The 25,339-nt window shown below is 48.6% G+C and overlaps 1 protein-coding gene across 1 annotated transcript in view; it reads right to left on the bottom strand.

The window, feature by feature from the left end:
* LOC132820999 (pyruvate dehydrogenase E1 component subunit alpha, mitochondrial-like) overlaps positions 1 to 13,213 on the bottom strand; it is a 38,873-nt gene extending 25,660 nt beyond the window's left edge. The window contains exons 1-2 of the mRNA XM_060833460.1: positions 13,086 to 13,213; positions 412 to 480 (exon numbers count right to left, since the gene is read on the bottom strand). Coding sequence (XP_060689443.1) covers positions 412 to 480; positions 13,086 to 13,136 — 120 coding nt within the window. The 5' untranslated portion in view covers positions 13,137 to 13,213. The remainder of the gene's footprint in view (positions 1 to 411; positions 481 to 13,085) is intronic.
* Between the last annotated feature and the right edge of the window lie 12,126 nt (positions 13,214 to 25,339).

Raw genomic sequence — 25,339 nt, 5'->3', positions numbered from 1 at the left:
AGTGCAATGCCAAACAAAGTTTGTTGAAATTATTTTAATTGAGGAAAGTAACAGCTGGTCTAACTAAAGGTATGTTTCTCCAAGGCTAAAATGAATATACAAACAACTGTCCATACAGCATGTTACCACTGATGCAATTACTTCTTTGTACATTTTTTGTAAAATTAATGAGTATACCATTTAAAATGTAAGGACTTTTGAACCATATTATTTTACGCCTGACAGTACAACCGTGTCGAACGTGATGTTACATCTTCATTTTACATTCCAAGGGTATGCTTTGAAATGCAGTTGCTTCTTTTTTGCTAACGTTCTCATTTGCTCAAACAAAGAAGCTCAAGGCTTTACTTGAACTAGGATCGATATTTCATAACTAACTATAGTTGAGTTAAGAAAACAAAAACCTAATACCTTAATGTCAAAGGATGCTTCAGATGCAAAGTCTGCATAATTGCGAGATCCTACTAGAACTTTTGCAGGCTGAAAGAAAAATAAACAGAATTCTAAAATCCAAATATGAACAAAGAAATCAAATCCCATTGTGAGGTGCACAGGTGAGTAGTGCATCAGAAAGATTAAACTAGCAACTATAGATGGGCAAATTCAGGTCTTGCATTTCCAGCAAGACTACTGGTAAATAGGATTGCAGTTTATTACAACGTAATGTATTATATTGCCCACTAGGAGATTCCAATCCCAATAGTAGTGCTGACACATAACATTTCATTAGGAGTGCTTTATCAGTTTAACATATACAAATTACTCTGAAGGAGAGATGAACTGTTAATCTGCTTCTGGGGGTGCTGAATCAATGAAGAAAATTAGCCTGGACATCAGGAGAGTTCCCTGTTCTGCTTTAAAAGATATCACAAACCATCAGAACAGAGTTTTTAGATTAACCTTACAGACCAGTAAAACCGTTGGTTCTGCACAGACTGTTTTTCAGAATGGAGGGCTATAACTAGTGGAGTGCCACAAGGATCAGTGCTGGATCTTCTACTTTTTGTCATTTACATAAATGATTTGGATGCGAGCATAAGAGGTACAATTAGTAAGTTTGCAGATGACACCAAAATTGGAGGTGTAGTGGACAGCGAAAAAGGTCATCTCAGCTTACAACAGGATTTTGATCAAATGGGCTAATGGGCTGAGAAGTGACAGATGGAGTTTAATTCAGATAAATGCGAGGTGCTGTATTTTGGGAAAGCAAATCTTAGCAGGACTTCTACACTTAATGGGAAGGTCCTAGGGAGTGTTGCTGAACAAAAAGACCTTGGAGTGCAGGTTCATAGCTCCTTGAAAGTGGAGTCGCAGGTAGATAGGATAGTGAAGAAGGCGTTTGTTATGCTTTCTTTTATTGATCAGAGTATTGAGTACAGGAGTTGGGAGGTCATGATGCAGCTGTACAGGACATTGGTTAGGCCACTATTGGAATATTGTGTGCAATTCTGGTCTCCTTCCTATCGGAAAGATGTTGTGAAACTTGAAAGGGTTCAGAAAAGATATACGAGGGTGTTACCAGGGTTGGAGGATTTGAGCTACAAGGAGAGGCTGAACAGGCTTGTGCTGTTTTCCCTGGAGCGTCGGAGGTTGAGGGGTCACCTTATAGAGGTTTACAAAATCATAAGGGGCATAGATAAGATAAATAGATATGGTATATTCCCAGGGGTGGGTGCATAGGTTTAGGTTGAGAGGTGGAAAGATATAAAAACAGAGCTAAGGGGCAACTTTTTAATGCAGAGGGTGGTACGTGTATGGATTGAGCTGCCAGAGGAAGTGGTGGAGGCTGGTACAATTGCAGCATTTAAAAGGCATTTGGATGGGTATATGAATAGAAAGGGTTTGGAGGGATATGGACCGAGTGCTGGCAGGTGGGACTCGATTGGGTTAGGGTATCTGGTCGGCATAGACGGGTTGGACCAAAGGATCTGTTTCCATGTTGTACATCTCTATGACTCTAAGACGTCTTGGCAAGGATTAATTGTTCAAGTTCAAGAAAAGTAGACGCCATTGCACACAAATGCGAGGAAAGCTGAATCTAAAATTTAACTCAGTGATAAGGGTTGACAAATGCTTTTCTAAACGGAGATCAGTTTGCAATGGTTCCACAAGGTTCAATGTTAGGTTTCTTGATGTTTGTAGCTGTAAATGTGGGAAGGACATTTAGGAAATCAGCAGACAAAAATTAACCAGATAGTTAATTATCGAGAGATGGTTGTTGACGATAGAATGATGTCAATAATTTGGTCAATGGGCAAATGGAAGTCAATCCCAAAGAGAATGAGGTTATGCATTTGAGTAGGGCAAACAAAGCAAGGGAATACAGAATGGGAGAAAATTCAGAATGGTAGAGGGAGAGAGAGCACATGTCTGCCAAAAAGTTCAAAATCTGGCTCAAGTTCAGTGAATGGAGTTTTTTTTCTAATAGGGAGCAACTTATTTTCTAATATTTTGTAAATGACCTGTTCAGAGATGTGATTACACATTCTGGAGTAGTCAGGCATCCTGACTTAGACATTACTATTGCATCACAACCGCCTGCCTACTGCGTTGCTTGCAGGTTGAAGAGGAGGTCTGAAAGGTCATATGATAAGGGGCAGCGAACAATCTCAAGCACTTCAAACCCATGGGACAGTTGCTTGGGACCTTGACGAAAACGTGCCAGGGAATTAATGTAGGACAAGCTGCTTCTGTTTGTGTGTTTCTAGACAGTGAGTGACAGAAAATCTAGCTCTCTCTTCCCAAGATTTTTGATTGGTTCATTAGAAACAGCAGCTTGACTTGAATCCAATCAGGTGCATTCTCATTTACATCTGGGAGATCAAACATATACTAGGTGTACAAAGTTAAAAATCACAACACCAGGTTGTTGTCCAACAGGTTTAATTGGAAGCACTAACTTTTGGAGCGCTGCTCCTTCATCAGATGGTTGTGGCGTATAAGGTTGTAAGACACAGAATTTATAGCAGATGTTTATTGAAAAAAGACCTGGAATATTTGTTAAAATTAGATTAGATTACTTAGTGTGGAAACAGGCCCTTCAGCCCAACAAGTCCACACCAACTCGCCGAAGCGCAACCCACCCAGACCCATTCCCCTACATCTACCCCTTCACCTAACACTACGGCAACTTAGCACGGCCAATTCACTTAACGTGCACATTTTTGGATTGTGGGAGGAAACCGGAGAAAACCCACGCAGACACGGGGAGAATGTGCAAACTCCATACAGAGTCGCCTGAGGCGGGAATTGAACACGAGTCTCTGACGCTGTGAGGCATCTGTTAGAATGACCATGTTGGTTGTAGTTCTTTCATACGTAAATCGCAAAACCTTTTTTTAAAAAAGTTACCTTCTCACTTGAGAATGATGCTGCCAGACTTGCTGAATTTCTCCAGCATTTTTGGTGTTTGCTTCAGATTTCCAGCATTCACAGCTCTTATTATATCTCCAACTTGTTCTAATTCTGATGAAATACTAACTCAGTTCTTCTCACTACTGATGCTGCCTGACATGTTCCAACATGCAGAGTTTATGTTTGCACCATTTACAATACCTTACTTCTGGAAATTGAATTTGCCGTCCCTTGTCCTGAAGAATTGAATAGTTAATACATTCTCCAGAAGCATTGGCTGGGATTTTCCAATGGCCAGAGGGTCATTTTACCAGAACAGATAAGGAGCTGTGCATTGGGACCCTGCAGAACCCCTGATGTGGCAGACTCGGAATTACTTGGGATATTAAAAGATTCTGATGGGAAATTCCCCAATGCCTAAAAATATTGATTTAAAACCAGAGATTTCAGAGGATTCTGCTGTATAAGTTTATAGTTAGATAATTAAAACCTATACTATCATGTAACTAATGAGTCAACATCACGTTAATCAGTTACCAATCATGCCTTCCTCCACATTCTAACACAACACCAACACATCCTCATTCCAAAACCCACCATGCCACCTTCTCTTATGCCTCCCCAGGACCCTACACATTCACTGCCCCATTCCCAACCAGAACTCCCTCCCTGCAAGACCTGATATCTCCTGTTCACCCCGGCCTAACCTAAATATTCTTCCCCAGCATCTGAACTTCACACAACTAATCCACTTAACCACGTCACAGGAGTCCAAGTGGCTGTCTGCACTGTTGGACATTTAAATGATCAGAATCTCCTGCCACAAATGCAGAGCTTTTTCTTAACATTAAAGGAGTAGAGTGATAATCTCATTGATTGTTATTCTTCAGGAAATCTGGCCCAATGGATTTAACTGGCACTAACCGCCTCAACCTGTCTACCCCCCTCCCCCACTCCAACCTCTCACCCTCAACGCGCAGCCCTCCAATTCCTCTGCTCCAATCCCAACCTCACTATCAAGCCAGCAGATAAAGGGGGCACAGTGGTAGTCTGGCGCACTGACCTCTACACCGCTGAAGGTGATGAGCAATTCATCAACTTCACCAACACATTCCACCCTGACCTTAAATTTACCTGGACCATCTCGGACACCTCCCTCCCCTTCCTGGACCTCTCCATCTCCATCTCCATTAATGACGACCGACTTGACACTGACATTTTTTACAAATCCACTGACTCCCACAGCTACCTGGATTACACCTCTTCCCACCCTACCTTGCAAAAATGCCATCCCGTATTCCCAATTCCTCCGCCTCCGCCGTATCTACTCCCAGGAGGAGCAGTTCCACTACAGAACACACCAGATGGCCTCCTTCTTTAGAGACCGCAATTTCCCTTCCCACGTGGTTAAAGATGCCCTCTAACGCATCTCGTCCACATCCTGCACCTCTACCCTCAGACCCCACCCCATCAACCGTAACAAGGACAGAATGCCCCTGGTGCTCAGCTTATACTCTACCAACCTGCGCATAAACCAAATCATCCGCTGACATTTCCGCCACCTCCAAAAAGACCCCAGCACCAGGGATATATTTCCCTCCCCACCCCTTTCCACCTTCCGCAAAGACCATTCCCTCCGTGACTAACTGGTCAGGTCCACGCCCCCCTACAACCCACCCTCCCATCCTGGCACCTTCCCCTGCCACCGCAGGAACTGCAAAACCTGCGCCCACACCTCCTCCCTCACCTCCATCCAAGGCCCTAAAGGAGCCTTCCACATCCATCAAAGTTTTACCTGCGCATCCACTAATATCATTTATTGTATCCGTTGCTCCCGATGCGGTCTCCTCTACATTGGGGAGACTGGATGCCTCATAGCAGAGTGCTTTAGGGAACATCTCCGGGACACCCGCACCACTCAACATTTCAACTCCCCCTCCCACTCTGCCGAGGACATGGAGGTCCTGGGCCTCCTTCACCGCCGCTCCCTCACCACCAGACGCCTGGAGGAAGAATGCCTCATCTTCCGCCTCGGAACACTTCAAGCCCAGGGCATCAATGTGGACTTCAACAGTTTCCTCATTTCCCCTTCCCCCACCTCACCCTAGTTCCAAACTTCCAGCTCAGCACTGTCCCCATGACTTGTCCTATCTTCTTTTCCATCTATCCACTCCACCCTCCCCCTGCCCCATCACCTTCATCCCCTCCCCCACTCATCTATTGTACTCTATGCTACTTTCTCCCCACCCCCACCCTCCTCTAGCATATCTCTCCACGCTTCAGGCTCTCTGCCTTTAGTCCCGATGAAGGGCTTTTGTTCGAAACATCGATTTTACTGCTCCTCGGATGCTGCCTGAACTGCTGTGCTCTTCCAGCACCACTAATCCAGAATCTGGTCATTGTTTTTACCCAATGCTGTTAGACAGGCTACTTGCAAGCAAAAAAGATGAAAGCTAAGTTACACTTGAGCTAGGCACAAGTTCAGCGTGTGTTGCAACAGCTACTAAATGTCTTGGCTGAATGCACCATAATTGATTGCAGTTTAAATCACATTTTATAACTACATTATTTTTAAATGTAAAAGGAGAAAGAATCCCTTGTTATTAATGCTTGCACGTTTTTAATATATTTGAAGAGATATTTTTAGTTAAGCACTTTAGGGATATACAGTACAAGTCAATTCTTCTTTTAGTGTGTACCACGGATAGGTTTGCAAACTCTGTTGGTACTGAAAGTCACTCAAGGACACTAAATGGAACCATGGCACTTATGAGCAAAAACGAAAAGAAGATCAAAAAGGACGCAGTTTTATTCAGGGATCAACGAGAATGGCAAAGGGTTAGTCAATCTCACTTCGCCGAATCCCTACAGTATGGAAGCAGGTCATTCAGTCCAAGTCCACACCACCCCTCTAAACAGCATCTCACCCAGATCCATGCCCCTACCCTATCCTTGTAACCCTCCATTTGCATGGCCAATCCACTTAACCTGCACAATCGCTGGACTGTGGGAGGAGCACTCAGAGGAAGCCCACAAACATGAGGTGAACATGCAAACTCCACACAGGCATCCGAGGGTAGAATCGAACCTGGGTCCCTGCCGCTATGAGGTCAGTGCTAACAACCTAGCCACCACGTTGCCCCTGTGCTCTTTCCCAACATAAAATAGAAACAATGTGGTCATCTGTGTGATCGTCACACCCCACAAAAACCACCCACCATTTCAGAAAGCTCTGGGCACCATATTGTTGAAGCTGGAAAATGGAAGAGAAGCAAAGTTCATGCAAGACTTCCATAGAATAAGACTTATTTCCTTGGAACATTCTCTAGAATTATATCCACGTGACTTTGCTTTTTAGGCATTTAATTTACCATTTATAATTTTTTGCAGAGATCTGTTGGTCTGAGCAAAAAATGATGAAAACATGCAAACAGAATTTTACTGCTAATATAAAATTAATAATTAATATATCCATAGCCAGTTTTGAACAAAAATCTACACACATGCAAATCCAATGTAGAGATTCTCTCTTGCCTGCCCTGTGGCTGACTGATAGCAGACAAAAAAACTAAATGGAACCATGGCACTTATGAGCAAAAGACTCAAACTCTCTACAAGAATATGGAGCCTTGTAAAAGCATCATTGTTTTTGTGTTATTTAAATGGACAAAATTAACCTTCACTCTTAGTACCAGCAAACCAGCCTGGCAGTCATGCAGGCTTTAAGTGATTCAAGGTCACCCTCAAAACACAGAACTATAATATATGAATATCTGAGGGGCCTCTACATGCCTGACATTCAACAGAAACAATGCCTCAGTCCTGTGTACAAAACATTTGGCAAACCTGGATCTTGTAAAGTCAATGGTGCAATACCTAAATATTCATGTTCAAGGTGCAGAGGCTCAGTGCTGTAGAAAGCAGCAGCTTACAAATTTCTCATAACCACATAATGTCCTCCTATATTCAGATTCAGCGCATATCAGGAGTCGATTACAGCTCCAATTCCATCTTCATTCAAGAGCACCATTCACTGACTGTGATTCTTCCAAATCAACCTGTTTTAGCGCACACGAGACAACCAAAGGGGTACAATCCAAACATGCAGAATGTGCCAGATTAGTTGCAGAGCTAAAAAAACCTTCACTTTGAATGTAATGATTATGGTCAGTTGCACAAAGGTAACTGTTTTCATTCAAACAATACACTTTAGCCAGACAGCTAGAAGAGATTGATTTTATTAGTCTCTGCGAGACCAGTTCTCACTGTAAGGTTACAGATCAAAGTCACTCCATAATAAAGCCCCTTAATTAAATAAACAAAACCAGTACAATCTCCTGAAATATTTTAAGCAAATTAACTCCTTCTAATAAGTAAAGTCACCATTGTCCCAGAGGACCATGGGACTGCCCTCTCTCATTAGAGAGAGATGACAAGTGACAGATTGAACCAGAGTTCACCATTTCTCAGGTGAGGAGTGAGAGTGAGAAGATGGGACCTTTGTGGTAACCTCAGCAGATTCAGGAATGGAACCCAAGCTGGCGTCGTTTTGCACTGCAAACTAGCCATCTACTAATGAGGACTACTATAATTTACATAAACTTTAACCGTCAAAGCTCCATTGTAAAACCAGAAGTACTCCAAGTGTATATAGTTCTGCAAGAAATGAATTACAGGGAATAGAATTCAGCCAGGGAGTCAGGCAATATCAGACAGCCGTAATAATAACGGAGGACAAGTGGTTTATAATCATGAAGTCATGTCACATTTGATCCATATATAGAATTCCGTGTCTGCTTTTTTCCACTTCCCACCAATCCTACTCCTGTCATTCTAGAGAACAAGGAAGAGATTGTCTATGAAGAATGGGCATTAAACAGTTATAAAATACATAGGCGCTCACTGTTTTTTAAAAGTACTCCTTGTGCACTACAGTTTCACAACATAATATAGAACTTATGACTAAAAAGATAACCAAAACTAGTTTCAACTCCAACTGCACTAAGACTGACACAACACACACAAAAACAAAAATGAATTGCCATGAGGTCATGGTGCAACTGTACAAAACTCTGGTGCAGCCATACTTGGCAGTATCGCATACTGCAGTTCTGGTCACTGCATTATAAGGAGGATGTGGAAGAGTTGGAAAGGGTTCAGAGGTGATTTACTAGGATGTGGAGAGAAAGTCTTATAAGGAAAGGCAGAGGGACTTGAGGCTGTTTTTGTTAGAGGGACAAAGATTGAGAGGTGACTTACTTGAGACATAAGATAATCAGAAGGTTAGATAGGATGGACAGTGAGAGCCTTTTTCATCGGATGGTGATGGTGAACATCCAGGGACATATAATTTTAAATTGAGGGGTGATAGATATAGGACAGATGTCAGAGGTAGTTTCTTTACTTAGAATAGTACAGTGTGGAACACCCTGCCTACAACAATAGTAGACTCACCAATTTTAAGGGCATTTAAAAGGTCATTGGATAAACATATGGAGGAAAATGGAATAGTGAAGGATAAATGGTTTCACAGGTCGACGCAACAACGAGGGCTGAAGGGCCTGTACTGTGCTGCAACGTTCATGTTCTATGAAGGATAATCCTAATTGTAAATAAATTCATAAACAATTCTAATGGTCAATAAAAACACTCAAAATCATTATGGTGCTGAGGTGTACCAGAAACCATCTGAATAATAGAAATATAGAACAAAATTACAGGGAAGGGCTACTTTTAAGAAAAGCTGAAATCCAATCCCAAATGTATATATATATTCTAGAGGACTGAAGGTGACATGGTGGCCCAGCAACAAGCACAGCTGCCTCACAGCACCAAGAACGCTAGTTCATTTCCAGCCTTGGGTGACTGTCAGTGTGGAGTTTGCATGCTCTCCCGAAATCTGCATCATGGCTTGCCTCCCATAGTCCAAAAAGTGCAGGTTAGGTGGATTGGCCATGCTGAATTAACTTCAGTGCCCAGGATTGTACAGGCTAGGTGAATACGTCACGTAAATATGGAGTTGGTGTGGAATGCTCAACAGAGGGACAGTGTGCTAGATGGCTTCTTTCTGCACTGTAGGGATACTATGACATAAAAACCCAACAGGTTGCATTTTCACAGAAACCTGCAGGAAGGGACAGTTAATAGCACTTACTTGGCTTCTTAAATAAATTTAATTCAAATTGCCTTTTCCTTTCCACAAGGCCATCATGCCACAATATCCACGTACATTTAAATTTGACAGGGAACAGTAGGTGCAGGACTGGTGACACTTGACTAAACCCAATAGGATTCTGCAGAAATGGAAAATGACTATACAACACGGGGGGTTGGGAGGGGCTAGACGAGGGTGGGGAGGGAGTGTTTGGGGGGAGGGGGGGTCAGGTTGGGGGAGGAGGAGAAGGGGGGGAGGAAGGGAGGGGGGAGTCGAGGGGTGTTGGGGGTGTGGGGGGGAAGAGAGTGTTGGAGGAGAGTGGGGGGGGAGGAGAGTGGGAGGGGGGAGGAGAGTGGGAGGGGGGAGGAGAGTGGGAGGGGGGAGGAGAGTGGGAGGGGAGGGGGGGAGAGTGGGAGGGGAGGGGGGGAGAGTGGGAGGGAAGGGGGGAGAGTGGGAGGGGAGGGAGAGTGGGAGGGGAGGGGAGGGGAGGGGGGAGAGTGGGAGGGGGGGGGAAAATGGGAGGGGGGGAAGTGGGAGGGGGGGGAAAGTGGGAGGGGGGGGAGAAAGTGGGAGGGGGGGAGAAAGTGGGAGGGGGGGAGAAAGTGGGAGGGGGGGAGAAAGTGGGAGGGGGGGAGAAAGTGGGAGGGGGGGGAGAAAGTGGGAGGGGGGGAGAAAGTGGGAGGGGGGGAGAAAGTGGGAGGGGGGGAGAAAGTGGGAGGGGGGGAGAAAGTGGGAGGGGGGGAGAAAGTGGGAGGGGGGGGAAAGTGGGAGGGGGGGGAAAGTGGGAGGGGGGGGAAAGTGGGAGGGGGGGGAAAGTGGGAGGGGGGGGGAAAGTGGGAGGGGGGGGGAAAGTGGGAGGGGGGGGGGAAGTGGGAGGGGGGGAAAGTGGGAGGGGGGGGGAAAGTGGGAGGGGGGGGGAAGTGGGAGGGGGGGGGGAAGTGGGAGGGGGGGGAAAGTGGGAGGGGGGGGGAAAGTGGGAGGGGGGGGGAGTGGGAGGGGGGGGGGGAGTGGGAGGGGGGGGGGGGAGTGGGAGGGGGGGAGTGGGAGGGGGGGAGTGGGAGGGGGGGAGTGGGAGGGGGGGGGAGTGGGAGGGGGGGGAGTGGGAGGGGGGGGGAGTGGGAGGGGGGGGAGTGGGAGGGGGGGGAGTGGGAGGGGGGGGAGTGGGAGGGGGGGGGTGGGAGGGGGGGGGGGAGTGGGAGGGGGGGAGTGGGAGGGGGGGTGGGAGGGGAGGGGGGGGAGTGGGAGGGGAGGGGGGAGAGTGGGAGGGGAGGGGGGAGAGTGGGGGGGGAGAGTGGGAGGGGAGAGTGGGAGGGGAGGGGGGGGGAGTGTGGGGGGGGGGGGGGAGTGTGGGGGGGGGGGGGGGAGTGTGGGGGGGGGGGGGGGGGAAAGTGGGAGGGGGGGGAAGTGGGGGAGGGGGGAGAGTGAGGAGTGGGGAGAGTGGGGAGTGGGGAGAGTGGGGAGGGGGGAGAGTGGGGAGGGGGGAGAGTGGGGAGGGGGGGGAGAGTGGGGAGGGGGGGGAGAGTGGGGAGGGGGGGAGAGTGGGGAGGGGGGGGAGAGTGGGGGGGGGGGGGGAGAGTGGGGAGGGGGGGAGAGTGGGGGGGGGGGAGGGGAGGGGGGGGGGGAAGAGGGGGGGGGGAAGGGGGGGGAAGAGAGGGAGGGGGGAGAGTGGGAGGGGGGGGGGAGAGTGGGAGGGGGGGGGAGAGTGGGAGGGGGGGGAGAGTGGGAGGGGGGGAGAGTGGGAGGGGGAGGGGGGGGAGAGAGTGGGAGGGGGAGGGGGGGAGAGTGGGAGGGGGAGGGGGGGGAGAGTGGGAGGGGGAGGGGGGGGAGAGTGGGAGGGGGAGGGGGGGGGAGTGGGGGGGGGAGGGGGGGGGAGAGTGGGGGGGGAGGGGGGGGGAGAGTGGGGGGGGGAGGGGGGGGGAGAGTGGGGGGGAGAGTGGGGGGGGAGAGTGGGGGGGGAGAGTGGGAGGGGAGAGTGGGAGAGTGGGAGGGGAGGGGGGGGGGGGGAGAGTGGGAGGGGAGGGGGGGGAGAGTGGGAGGGGAGGGGGAGGGAGAGTGGGAATGTGAGGGGGAGGGAGAGTGGGAGGGGAGGGGGGGGGGGAGAGTGGGAGGGGGGGGGGGGAGAGTGGGAGGGGAGGGGGAGAGTGGGAGGGGGGGGAGAGTGGGAGGGGAGGGGGGGGGAGAGTGGGAGGGGAGGGGGGGGAGAGTGGGAGGGGAGGGGGGGGAGAGTGGGAGGGGGGGGGGAGAGTGGGAGGGGGGGGAGAGTGGGAGGGGGGGAGAGTGGGAGGGGGGGGGGGAGTGGGAGGGGAGGGGGGGGGAGAGTGGGAGGGGGGGGGGAGAGTGGGAGGGGAGGGGGGGGGAGTGTGGGGGGGGAGTGTGGGGGGGGGAGTGTGGGGGGGGAGGGGGGAGTGTGTGGGGGGGGAGGGGGGAGTGTGGGGGGGGAGGGGGGGAAAGTGGGAGGGGGGGGAAAGTGGGAGGGGGGGAAGTGGGGGAGGGGGGAGAGTGGGGAGGGGGGAGAGTGGGGAGGGGGGGTGTGTGGAGGGGGGAGTGTGTGGAGGGGGGGGAGAGTGGGGGGGGGAGAGTGGGGAGGGGGGAGAGTGGGGAGGGGGGGAGAGTGGGGGGGGGGGAGAGTGGGAGGGGGGAGGAGAGTGGGAGGGGGGAGGAGAGTGGGAGGGGGGAGGAGAGTGGGGGGGGGGGAGGAGAGTGGGGGGGGGGGAGGAGAGTGGGGGGGGGAAGAGGGGGGGAAGAGGGGGGGAAGGGGGGGAGAGAGGGAGGGGGGGAGAGTGGGAGGGGGGGGGAGAGTGGGAGGGGGGGAGAGTGGGAGGGAGGGGGGGGGAGAGTGGGAGGGGGGGGGGGAGAGTGGGAGGGGGGGGAGAGTGGGATGGGGGGGAGAGTGGGAGGGGGGAGGAGGGGGAGTGTGTTGGGGGTGTGTGGGGGAGTGTTGGGGGGGAGTGTTGGGGGGGGAGTGTTGGGGGGGGAGTGTTGGGGGGGGAGTGTTGGGGGGGGGGGGGGGGAGAGTGTTGGGGGGGGGGGGGGGGGAGTGTTGGGGGGGAAGAGAGAACGGGGGGGGGGGGGGGGGGGAGAGACTGTGGCAAAGTAAAACTGAGCAGGAAAACTGGGTGAGTGTGAGCGGGGCAACACCCGGCGGCTCCGGGAGGAAAACCTTCAGACGGGGGGGGGGGGGGGGCAATAACTGCCCCAATGGCGGGGGGGGGCTCGGGGTTTCCTGTCACAGAGGATCACCCTCCCCCCTCCCCTCCCCTCCTCTCCTCTCCTCTCTCTCTCCCTCCTCCTGTTGCGGCGGCGGAGGCCTCGCTCTCCACCAAACCCTGGGCCTGGTGCATCGCGCGAGGCATCGAAACCCGGGGGAGCCGTGCAGCAGGACAGGACCCCGGCCCCCGGCCCCCGGCCCCGGCCTCGGCCTCTCCCTCTCCCTCTGCCGTGACCTTGACGCCGAGACGCCGCCCGCAGCAGGGTCCATCCTCCCATCCTCCATCCCTGCCTCCCGCTCGCTCCAGAGGGCAGGGCCCGCTCTCGGGCCGCTGGGCCCTGTCCATCTCCCCCTCCCCCCGGGACTCACGGTGTTCCTGGCCCGGATCAGGTTGCCCAAGAGCCGCAGCATCTTGGTCATTCCCGCAGGAAGCGACTGTGCTGATGGCCGACCGGCCGCTGCTCCGGAGTGATGTTGGGGGAGGGGGAGGAAGCGAACGGCCACAAAGCGGGTGGCCGACCGGCCGCTGCTCCGGAGTGATGTTGGGGAAGGGGGAGGAACCGAACGGCCACAAAGCGGGTGGCCGACCGGGCGCTGCTCCGGAGTGATGTTGGGGGAGGGTGAGGAACCGAACGGCCACAAAGCGGGTGGCCGACCGGGCGCTGCTCCGGAGTGATGTTGGGGGAGGGTGAGGAACCGAACGGCCACAAAGCGGGTGGCCGACCTGCCGCTGCTCCGGAGTGATGTTGGGGGGAGGGTGAGGAACCGAACGGCCACAAAGCGGGTGGCCGAGCGGCCGCTGCTCCGGAGTGATGTTGGGGGAGGGGGAGGAAGCGAACGGCCACAAAGCGGGTGGCCGACCGGCCGCTGCTCCGGAGTGATGTTGGGGGAGGGGGAGGAACCGAACGACCACAAAGCGGGTGGCCGACCGGCCGCTGCTCCGGAGTGATGTTGGGGGGAGGGTGAGGAACCGAACGGCCACAAAGCGGGTGGCCGACCGGCCGCTGCTCCGGAGTGATGTTGGGGGAGGGGGAGGAACCGAACGGCCACAAAGCGGGTGGCCGACCGGGCGCTGCTCCGGAGTGATGTTGGGGGGAGGGGGAGGAACCGAACGGCCACAAAGCGGGTGGCCGACCGGCCGCTGCTCCGGAGTGATGTTGGGGGGAGGGTGAGGAACCGAACGGCCACAAAGCGGGTGGCCGACCGGGCGCTGCTCCGGAGTGATGTTGGGGGAGGGGGAAGAACCGAACAGCCACAAAGCGGGTGGCCGACCGGCCGCTGCTCCGGAGTGATGTTGGGGGGAGGGTGAGGAACCGAACGGCCACAAAGCGGGTGGCCGACCGGCCGCTGCTCCGGAGTGATGTTGGGGGGAGGGGGAGGAACCGAACGGCCACAAAGCGGGTGGCTGACTGGCTGCTGCTCCAGAGTGAAGGGGCAGAGGTCCAATCGGATCCAGCGCTCCACATTGGGGCGGGTCCCACCTTCCACCAGTTGCTGCTTCAAAATGAGAGTGCAGGAGACTTTGGAAAGGACACTGCTATCGTTGCTATGTTAGAAATTACCGTCACTTGGCGTATGTGACATTATTCACATGTAAAGAGAGGAAATATTTCGCACACTCCCCAAGAGGAAACTTCTGGCTGCACTGGACTCAGTACAACTTTATAGCTGCACTTCCATTTAAGAGTATCATGCCATTCGCAAAGTTGTAAATCTTTACAAATTGTTAATTATGGTGTAAACTGTACTTTGTTTCGATGAGGTCTATTGTTCAAATATGTTCAAATTGGTTTTACAATCTTTCTGTTGACAGTCAGTTACCAATGCTTATCACTAGAGTAATCATTGATTCATTTTGTAGGGGTTGGCCTGGATAAGATGGGCTAAATGGCCCCCTCTGTGTTGTATCATTTTTATGATTCCACGGTTCTATGGTTGGAAAATCTTCAAATATTTCCCTCATATTGACACTTCAGCGCAACAAGTACAGGAGTATTTTCAAACAAATAAATTACTGTATCAAACAGTAGTGGCTTAGCATTTGGAAGTAGCATGTTATGCACCTTAATAAAAATTATTGTTTAATTTACTGGTTGGGTCAGTATTTGTTGTCCAACTTTAATTGACCTTGAAAAGATTATGGTGAACTGTTTTTTGAACTACTCTCTTTGGGGTATATAATACAAACACACTACTTTAGGAAGAGATTTTTACCTCATCTTGATGGAATACAGATTTAGTTCCAAATCAGGATGATGTGTGTCTTGGAGAGAGTCATATAGGTGATAGTGGTCTACTGCTCTCGTCCTTTTAGGTGTTAGAGATCAAGGGTTTGGAAGGTGCTCTTGAAGGGGCTATGATGAATTGCTATGAAGCATCTTATAGATAGTGTGTGCAGCTACCTCTGTGCATCAGTGGTGAATTCAATGTATGTTTGAGGTAGTTGATGCTAATCAGTCAGGCTGCTGTGTCCTGGATGATGTCCAAATTCTTAAATGTTGTTGGAACTGTACTCGTCCAGGCAAATGGAGAGTTTTCCATCACACTCCTGACTTATGTAGGCCAGTGCTCAAACCCACACAGCATTTCTGTTAGTCATTGTATTATTTACTATTATGTTGTATTAATCACTTCGAATCATGTAACTGTTCTTTTCTTTCTTTCACATTTATAAATGGAAGCTGGCTATGAGGAATCCAGTGTGATGAGCTCGTCTCAATATGATGGAATGGAACATTAAAGACGAAATGGAACATTAAAGACGAAATGGAACCCAGTCTAAACTATGTTGTGGGTTTGAGATCGAGAAGGCAGTTTAGGAAGATAGTGGTCAAGATAAGAAATTTGCTATAAAGTCTGGACATTATTTTTTAAACAGTTGTTGGAGCTGTGACTCACTATTTCTGTGGTGGTAATGATAAGAGAGTTGGAGATATCACACAGCGCAGTCACCTTGAAAAGAAGTGAGAGAACAGATATCTGGTGGTGACATTGAACAAGGACGGGGATGTCCAAAAGTAGATGAAAAAACAGGTATTACCTTGTGGCATACAATCATCTCAAAGAAAAGGTGTTTATAAAAAAGACTTTAAGAGTAGTTCACGGCTGCAAACAGGTGAAGCAGTTAGGTCTCCTGTTCCAAGGAATGCCTGGAGATCATAGCTAGATTGACCATTGAGACAAACCTCATAGCTCTTAGATGCAACTTGTGACATTGTGTGTACTGTTGCTGAGCAGTTTAATACATATGAACCACATTAAGTGGAACTGTATCCAAGTTTTTGTGTTCTATTGAAATCTGCACTAGAAGCTTCAGCCAAATAAAGAAATCCAACACTTGTAGCTGGTGGACAGACTTTGAGGAGACAGAAGTGAGTTAGTCACTGCAAAATTCCTAACCTAATTAATTTATATTAATCCAAAAATATAATCCAATTAAACAAAATTGCAAATCCAACTGGTGTCAGTTTTAACTGGTGACACGTACTGAAAAGGATGTCTTTCACCTGTTTCAGACATATGACATGATCAAAACACAGCATGTAAGCTGAGTGTTACCAATGGTTAGCACCACTGCCTCACAGCACCAGGGATCTGTGTTCGATTCCAATCTCGGGCGACTGTCTGTGTGGAGTTTGCACATTTTCCCCATGTCAGTGTGGGTTTCCTCTGGGTGCTCCAGTATCCTCCCACAGTAAGATGTGCAGGTTAGGTGAATTGGCAGTGCTAAGTTGTCTGCAGTGTTCAGGGATGTGTAGGTTAGGTGCATTAGTCAGGGGAAATGTAGAGTAATAGGGTAGGGGAATGGGTCTGGGTGGGGTACTGTTCACAGAGTCTGTGTGGAATTGTTGGGCCAAAGTTTCCACACCGTAGGGATTCTGATAAAATCCTTGTGCTCATTAAAGGAAAATCAATTGTGAAACATTGCAATGCAGCCTGACCATTTAACACCCTATTTGCCTTTTTTTAAATAAACTGTTGCTGTTCATAAGTGTTATGTTTGTAGCCATTGTTCCACACAACATAATAATATACTTTTCTAAATTCAATGTTTTGTATTTTAGGATTTTTCATAAGACTGTTCTTTCCCCCTTTAGTCGTCTTGTGGCCAAGCATAGAAAGAGAACTCAGGGGACCAACACCTTCAACATATTTGCAAATGTGTTGCTGGTCAAAGCACAGCAGGCCAGGCAGCATCTCAGGAATAGAGAATTCGACGTTTCGAGCATAAGCCCTTCATCAGGAATAAGAGAGAGAGAGCCAAGCAGGCTGAGATAAAAGGTAGGGAGGAGGGACTAGGGGGAGGGGCGATGGAGGTGGGATAGGTGGAAGGAGGTCAAGGTGAGGGAGGCCGGAGTGGGGTGGGGGCGGAGAGGTCAGGAAGAGGATTGCAGGTTAGGAGGGCGGTGCTGAGTTGAGGGAACCGACTGAGACAAGGTGGGGGGAGGGGAAATGAGGAAGCTGGAGAAATCTGAATTCATACCTTGTGGTTGGAGGGTTCCCAGGCGGAAGATGAGGCGCTCCTCCTCCAGCCGTCGTGTAGTTGTGTTCTGCCGGTGGAGGAGTCCAAGGACCTGCATGTCCTCGGTGGAGTGGGAGGGGGAGTTAAAGTGTTGAGCCACGGGGTGATTGGGTTGGTTGGTTCGGGCGGCCCAGAGGTGTTCTCTGAAGCGTTCCGCAAGTAAGCGGCCTGTCTCACCAATATAGAGGAGGCCACATCGGGTGCAGCGGATGCAATAGATGATGTGTGTGGAGGTACAGGTGAACTTGTGGCGGATATGGAAGGATCCCTTGGGGCCTTGGAGGGAAGTGAGTGTGGAGGTGTGGGCGCAAGTTTTACATTTCCTGCGGTTGCAGGGGAAGGTGCCGGGGGTGGAGGTTGGGTTGGTGGGGGGTGTGGATCTGACAAGGGAGTCACGAAGGGAGTGGTCCTTGCGGAACGCTGATAGGGGAGGGGAGGGAAATATATCCTTGGTGGTGGGGTCCGTTTGGAGGTGGCGGAAATGGCGGCGGATAATACGTTGTATGCGCAGGTTGGTGGGGTGGTAGGTGAGAACCAGTGGGGTTCTGTCTTGGTGGCAGTTGGAGGAGCGGGGCTCAAGGGCGGAGGAGCGGGAAGTGGAGGAGATGCGGTGGAGGGCATTGTCGATTACGTCTGGGGGGAATCTGCGGTCCTTGAAGAAGGAGGCCATCTGGGCTGTGCGGTGTTGGAATTGGTCCTCCTGGGAGCAGATGCGGCGGAGACGAAGGAATTGGGAATATGGGATGGCGTTTTTACAGGGGGCAGGGTGGGAGGAGGTGTAGTCCAGGTAGCTGTGGGAGTCAGTCGGTTTATAATAGATGTCTGTGTTGAGTCGGTCGCCCGAGATAGAAATGGAAAGGTCTAGGAAGGGGAGGGAGGAGTCTGAGACAGTCCAGGTGAATTTCAGGTCGGGATGGAAGGTGTTAGTAAAGTTGATGAACTGTTCAACCTCCTCGTGGGAGCACGAGGCAGCGCTGATACAGTCATCGATGTAGCGGAGGAAAAGGTGGGGGGTGGTGCCAGTGTAGTTGCGGAAGATGGACTGTTCCACATACCCTCCCCTATCAGCGTTCCGCAAGGACCACTCCCTTCGTGACTCCCTTGTCAGATCCACACCCCCCACCAACCCAACCTCCACCCCCGGCACCTTCCCCTGCAACCGCAGGAAATGTAAAACTTGCGCCCACACCTCCACACTCACTTCCCTCCAAGGCCCCAAGGGATCCTTCCATATCCGCCACAAGTTCACCTGTACCTCCACACACATCATCTATTGCATCCGCTGCACCCGATGTGGCCTCCTCTATATTGGTGAGACAGGCCGCTTACTTGCGGAACGCTTCAGAGAACACCTCTGGGCCGCCCGAACCAACCAACCCAATCACCCCGTGGCTCAACACTTTAACTCCCCCTCCCACTCCACCGAGGACATGCAGGTCCTTGGACTCCTCCACCGGCAGAACACAACTACACGACGGCTGGAGGAGGAGCGCCTCATCTTCCGCCTGGGAACCCTCCAACCACAAGGTATGAATTCAGATTTCTCCAGCTTCCTCATTTCCCCTCCCCCCACCTTGTCTCAGTCGGTTCCCTCAACTCAGCACCGCCCTCCTAACCTGCAATCCTCTTCCTGACCTCTCCGCCCCCACCCCACTCCGGCCTCCCTCACCTTGACCTCCTTCCACCTATCCCACCTCCATCGCCCCTCCCCCTAGTCCCTCCTCCCTACCTTTTATCTCAGCCTGCTTGGCTCTCTCTCTCTTATTCCTGATGAAGGGCTTATGCTCGAAACGTCGAATTCTCTATTCCTGAGATGCTGCCTGGCCTGCTGTGCTTTGACCAGCAACACATTTGCAGCTGTGATCTCCAGCATCTGCAGACCTCATTTTTTACCTTCAACATATTGTCTAGCTATCACCATTGTTAACAGCTAACCCAAGAAAGCAATTTTTAAAAAAAAGTTTTGTGATTTACACATGAATGAAGTGAAACTACCACTGTATTCTACAGATGAAAGGCTTAACAGACAATCAATTTTTCAATGTATAATTTCAGTCACAACACACTGTAAATTTTTGCTATAAATTCTGTTATGATTGAGCCCTCCACTATCACCTGATGAAAGAGTGTCGCTCCGAAAGCGAGTGTGCTTCCAATTAAACCTGTTGGACTATAACCTGGTGATTTTTAACAGTTTCTGATCCAAACCGTTAAATCACCTGCAATCCCAAACCTCCATATTTCCTGAATTAACCTAGTCCCCTTTGCCTGCATTTGGCCCATATCCCTCAAAACTTTTCCACTTCATGTACTATCCAAATGTCTTTTAAATGTTGTAATTGTACCTAGACGTAACAATTCCTCTGGCAGTTCATTTCACATACGGACCACCCTCTGTGTGAAAAGGCTGCCTGTCAGGTCCTTTTCAAATCTTTCTCTGAGCACCTTAAAAATATTTCATCTGGTTTTGAACTCCCCAACCATAGGGAAAGGACCTTTGCTATTTACCTTATCTATGCCCCTCATGAAATTTATAAATCTCGATAAGGTCACTGCCCTCAATCTCCCATGCTCCAGTGCAAGAAGTCCCAGCCTCTCCAGCTTATCTCTGTAACTCAAACCCTCCAGTATTCATATATAATAGACTATGTTATTTTCAAGTCTGGGCCTGAACAGAGTTGTTGACTTTACCTTTGCCTCAACCAGCCTATTGTTGTGAAGTTAAAGGCGTGTACTGTACTTTTAACAGAGAGTGAAGACTGTTATGGCAGTAAGAGTTTGCAGGCAAATGTCATGTGACTGACTAGCAGTCTCAAAGTGTACTGGAAAATTGAAAATATTTAACATATGGCTATAAACTAGATACCTCAGTTGTTTTGATCACCATTTGAATTTAACCAATCAATTTAAATTCTGCCCCAGGATACTAAAACCCAATCAAATTTGAATTTTACTGTTTTGACATCACTGAACCAATGAGACGATCCAATGTTTGGTGTATAAAAGTAGCTGGCATTTTAAGAGTTAGCCAGAGAGCGAGTGACAAACTGCCATCTAGAGCAAGACTGCCAGTCGAAACACTCTCTATCAAAGGTACCTTTTTCATATGAAACATCTTTGCAGCAAAGGATTGAAGACAACTCAGGGAGATCATCAGCTGAAAGAAGACAGATGCTGATGATGAACCCACTGCCTGGTTTCGAAAATTAAGTTAATGTAATTTTAATACGAGCTTTTATTGGATCAGTATATTGTTATAAAGTTGGAGGTAGATAACAAACCTTTCAGAGAAATGAGGCTTAGAGTTATAAGTAGTTTAATGTTCACTTCTAGCGTTAAAGAATAAATTGATGTTTTTTTCTTTAAATAGTGGAACTTGGGAGTTCTCTGTCACTCATACTTTAACAGATTATAGGGTGAGGTGAGCATTTCTGGGTGTTTGGTTTAATTAGCAGAGGGGTTCACCACCATGTTGTAACACTATTATGAACCCAAACTCACATTGTAGCGTCTAATCCAACAATAAAAACAAACTTGGCAGCTACCCTTATCCAAAGAGTTAATGATATTGAAGAATCAGTAATCCTCGAGAATGAAAGGCTTATTTATGAGCATGGTTGTAATTTTGAACTGTTATGGGTGATATTCCACATTCCTGTTCACTGCCTTGTACTTCAATCAGCCTACCAGTAAAGCTATCAAAAGGTAACTAGCAGCTTCCCCCCAAAACTGAAATCTCAGTAACAGCCAGGTAAGTAGAGCTATTGATACTGAACTTGACAATGGATGTGTGGCATCACCACTGATGACACTTCTCTCTGAATGACCTACTCCTATGTGCTTAAAGACTGGGGGTTGCCCTGTCATATTTTTGAAATTTTTGATCATTTTCTTCACTGAACAGTTATGAAATTGAGTTACATTTAGTGATTGTGCTCAAAGTGATTTGCCAGAAAATCCAGAATTATAAAATGTACATTGTACACCTCCATCATAAAACAAATTAGGAGCCGAAATAGACCACTCGGACATTTGAGCCCATTCCACCGTTCAGGTAAGATCACGACTGCTCTGTTTGTAGTTCAAATGCCACATTCCCATCCCCCACTAACCTTTTGTTCCTTTGTCTCACAAGAATTCTATCAACTATGATTTTGAAAATACTTAATGACCTTATCTACACTGCCTTCTGAGGCAGAGAATTCCAACCTTACACAATCACTGAAGAGAAAAAACATCTTCTCGCCTTTGTCCAAAAAGAGTATGGATTTGGGAAAGGGAAATAATGTTTAGCCAATGAATTTGAATTATTTAATGGAGTAACAAGTATAATGGACAATTTTGAAACTACCTCTGGACTCACCCACAAGAGGAAACTATTCAGGTTCTTAAAAAAAAGACGAAGAACTGTGGATTATGGAAATCAGAAACAGAAACAGAAATTGCTGGAAAATCTCAGCAGGCCTGACAGCATTTTAGATTAGATTACTTACAGTGTGGAAACAGGCCCTTCGGCCCAACAAGTCCACACCGACCCGCCAAAGCACAACCAACCCATACTCCTAATCTAACACTACAGGCAATTTAGCATGGCCAATTCACCTGACCCACACATCTTTGGACTGTGGGAGGAAACCGGAGCACCCGGAGGAAACCCATGCAGATACGGGGAGAACATGCAAACTCCACACAGCCACCTGAGGTGGGAATTGAACCCGGGTCTCTGGCGCTGTGAGGCAGCAGTGCTAACCACTGTGCCACCGTGCCGCCCACTATCCCATTTGTGGATAGAGAAAGCAGAGTGACTCTTCTTCAGAACTGAGTACTGAAGGGCAGCTCTGAAGTAGGATCACCGGACCCAAAACGTTAACTCTGCTTTCCCCCTCCACAGATGCGGCCAGACCTGCTGAGATTCTCCAGCAATTTCTGTTTTAGATTCTTACTTTTGTGTTCAATTCATCTTACAATAAACAACTTAGAGTCATAGAGATGAACAGTATGGAACCCTTTGGTCCAACCCATCCATGACGACCTGATATCCAAACCCAATCTAGTCCCAGTTGTAGGCATCCGGCCCGTATCCCTCCAAACCCTTCCTATTTGTATACCCATCCAAATGCCTTTTAAATGTTGCAATTGTATCAGTCTCCACCACTTCCTTTGGCAGCTTATTCCATACACGCACCACCCTCTGTGTGAAAAAGTTGCCGCTTATATCTTTATATCTTTCCCCTCTCACCCTAAACCTATGCCCTCTAGTTCTCGACTCCTCCACCCCAGGGAAAAAACACTGTCTATTTATCCTATTCATGCCCCTCATAATTTTGTAAACCCCTATAAAGTCACCCCTCAGCCTCTAACGCTCCAGGGAAAACAGCCCCAGCCTGTTCAGCTTCTCCTTATAGCTCAATTCCTCCAACCCTGGCAACATCCTTGTAAATCTTTCCTGAACCCTGTCAAGTCTCACAACATCTTTGTGAAAGGAATGAGACCAGAATTGCACACAATATTCAAACAGTGGCCTAACCAATGTCCTGCACAGCAGCAACATGACCTCCCAACTCCTGTACTCAATTCTCTGACCAATAAAGGAGAGCATACCAAATGCCTTCTTCACTATCTTATCTATCCGCGACTCCACTTTCAAGGAGCTATGAACCTGCACTGCAAGGTGTCTTTGTTAAGCAACACTCCCTAGGATCTTACCATTAAGAGTATAAGTCCTGCTAAGATTTGCTTTCCCAAAATGCAACACCTCGCATTTATCTGAATTAAACTCTATCTGCCACTTCTCAGCCCATTGGTCCATCTGATCAAGATCCTGTTGTAATCTGAGGTAACCTTCTTCACTGTCCACTACACCTCCAATTTTGGTGTTATCTGCAAACTTACTAACTATACCTCTTATACTCACTTCCAAATCATTTATATAAATGATGAAAAATAATGGAACCTGGTGATCCGTGTGGCACTCCACTGGTCACATGCTACCAGTCTGAAAAACGACCCTCCACCACTATCTTTGATCGAATTCTGTATCCAAATGGCTAGTTCTCCCTTTATTTCATGAGATCTAACCTTGCTAATCAGTCTCCCATGGGGAACCTTGTCAAACACCTTACTGAAGTCCATATAGATCACATCTACCGCTCTGCCCTCATCAATCCTTTGTTACTTCTTCAAAAAACTCAATCAAGTTTGTGAGACATGATTTCCCACGCAAAAAGCCATGATCACTATCTCTCGTCAGTCCTTGCCTTTGCAAATACATTAGCAACATAGGAGTCATTTAGATCCTTAGGCCTTTTCAATGAGATGTCGGACATTGGTTTCCTTGATCATGTGCTCCACCTGCATGTTAACATCTTGTGACTCATGTAGTATTACATGTAGATCTCTCTATAACACTGAATTCCGCAGTTGGTCTCCATTTACATAATACTCTGCTTTATCATTCCTCAGGTCAAAGTGAACATTTCTCCATATTATGCTCCATCTCCCTGATTTTTGCTCAATCATCCAACCTGTCTGTATCATCTGCAAACTCCTTAAAACTTCTTCACAACATGGTTTTCCACTGATTTTAGCGTTCTCTGCAAATTTAACCACCGTGCCTTTGCTCCCATTACTTGAGGTTAATGTGAATCTTTAAAAATCGTGGCCCAGTAAAACGCAAAGTAGAGGCTACATTTCTCACATCATGCCAATAACGTAAGTACTTGTTTATGCAAATTCGGCCTGCCAGTTAAACTCCTATCCACATCACCTCAGATGTCATGAGCTTCAGGTTTTCGCAATAAACTTTGAAATGTACGGTACCGAATGCCTTTTAGAAATCCAAACACAGCACTGGTACAAACTACCCTTTATCCACAGTACATGAGAGTCAAAGACTTCTAAGTAATTGTCCAAGTATGATTTTCACAAAACCATACTGACCCTTCCAGATTACTTTCCATTTTTAGGTAATTATTATAATCTCTTTAATAGTTGATTCTAACAGCTTCCCTGTGACAGACATCAAGCTCACTGACCTATGTTTTTTCCCTGTTTTCTACCTTCATCTCTTCTTGAATGGAAGGGTGAATTTTGCTATTTTCCAATCTGATGGAACCTTTCCAAAATTGAGGAAATTTTGTAAAATCAACACAATGCACCTCATTTAAGACTGTAGGATCATAGAATCCCTACAGAGTGGAAACGGGCCATTTGACCCAACAGGTCCACACCAACCCTCTGAAGAGTAACCCACCCCTCTCCCCAGTCCCTGGAACCCAGCATTTTGAGTGGCTAACACACCTAACCTACACATCCCAGAACACAATGGGCAATCTATCATGGCCAATCCACCCAACTTGCACAGCGTTGGATCGTGGGAAGAAACCGAAGCACCCAGCGGAAACCCACACAGACACGGGAGATATGCAAATTCCATACAGACAGTTGCCCAAGAGTGGAATTGAACCCAGGTCCCTGGCACTGTGAGGCAGCAGTGCTAACCACTGAGCTACTGTACCACCCGTGAAGTCTATCTGCTGGAAGCTGCAATACAAACAGACTTGGAGGCATTTATACATGAAACACAGAAAGCTAGCATTCAGCTGCAGCAAGTAATCAGGAAGGCTAATGGAATGCTGGCCCTTATTTCAAGGGGGTTGGACTATAAGAGTAGGGAAGTTTCTGTGCTAGGGAGACCACAGCTCAAGTACTGAGACCAGTTTCGTTCCCTTATTTAAAGTAATATATAATTCATTTGGAGGCGTTTCGGAGGAATCTCATGAACATGATCCCTGGTGTGGAGGGATTGTCTTATGAGCAAAGGCGAAACAGGTTGGAACTGTATTCACTGGAGTTTAGAAGCATGAGAGGTGATCTCATTGCAAAATATAGGATTCTTAAGAGGTTTGACAGGGTAAGTGCTGAGAGGATGCTCCCCCGTCATGAGACAGTCTCGGACCAGAAGGCATGGTCTCAGAAAAACAGGGCAATAATTTAAGGCTGAGATGAGGGGAATTTCTTTTCTCAGATGGTTGCGAGTCTTTGTCACTCCTTGTCAAAGAGAGCTATGGAAGCAGAGTCCTTGTTTAACGTTCAGATAAAT

The sequence above is a fragment of the Hemiscyllium ocellatum genome, chromosome 12 (genome assembly GCF_020745735.1).
Source record: "Hemiscyllium ocellatum isolate sHemOce1 chromosome 12, sHemOce1.pat.X.cur, whole genome shotgun sequence".
Taxonomy (NCBI): domain Eukaryota; kingdom Metazoa; phylum Chordata; class Chondrichthyes; order Orectolobiformes; family Hemiscylliidae; genus Hemiscyllium; species Hemiscyllium ocellatum.
This window is presented reverse-complemented; position numbering and strand designations above follow the sequence as displayed.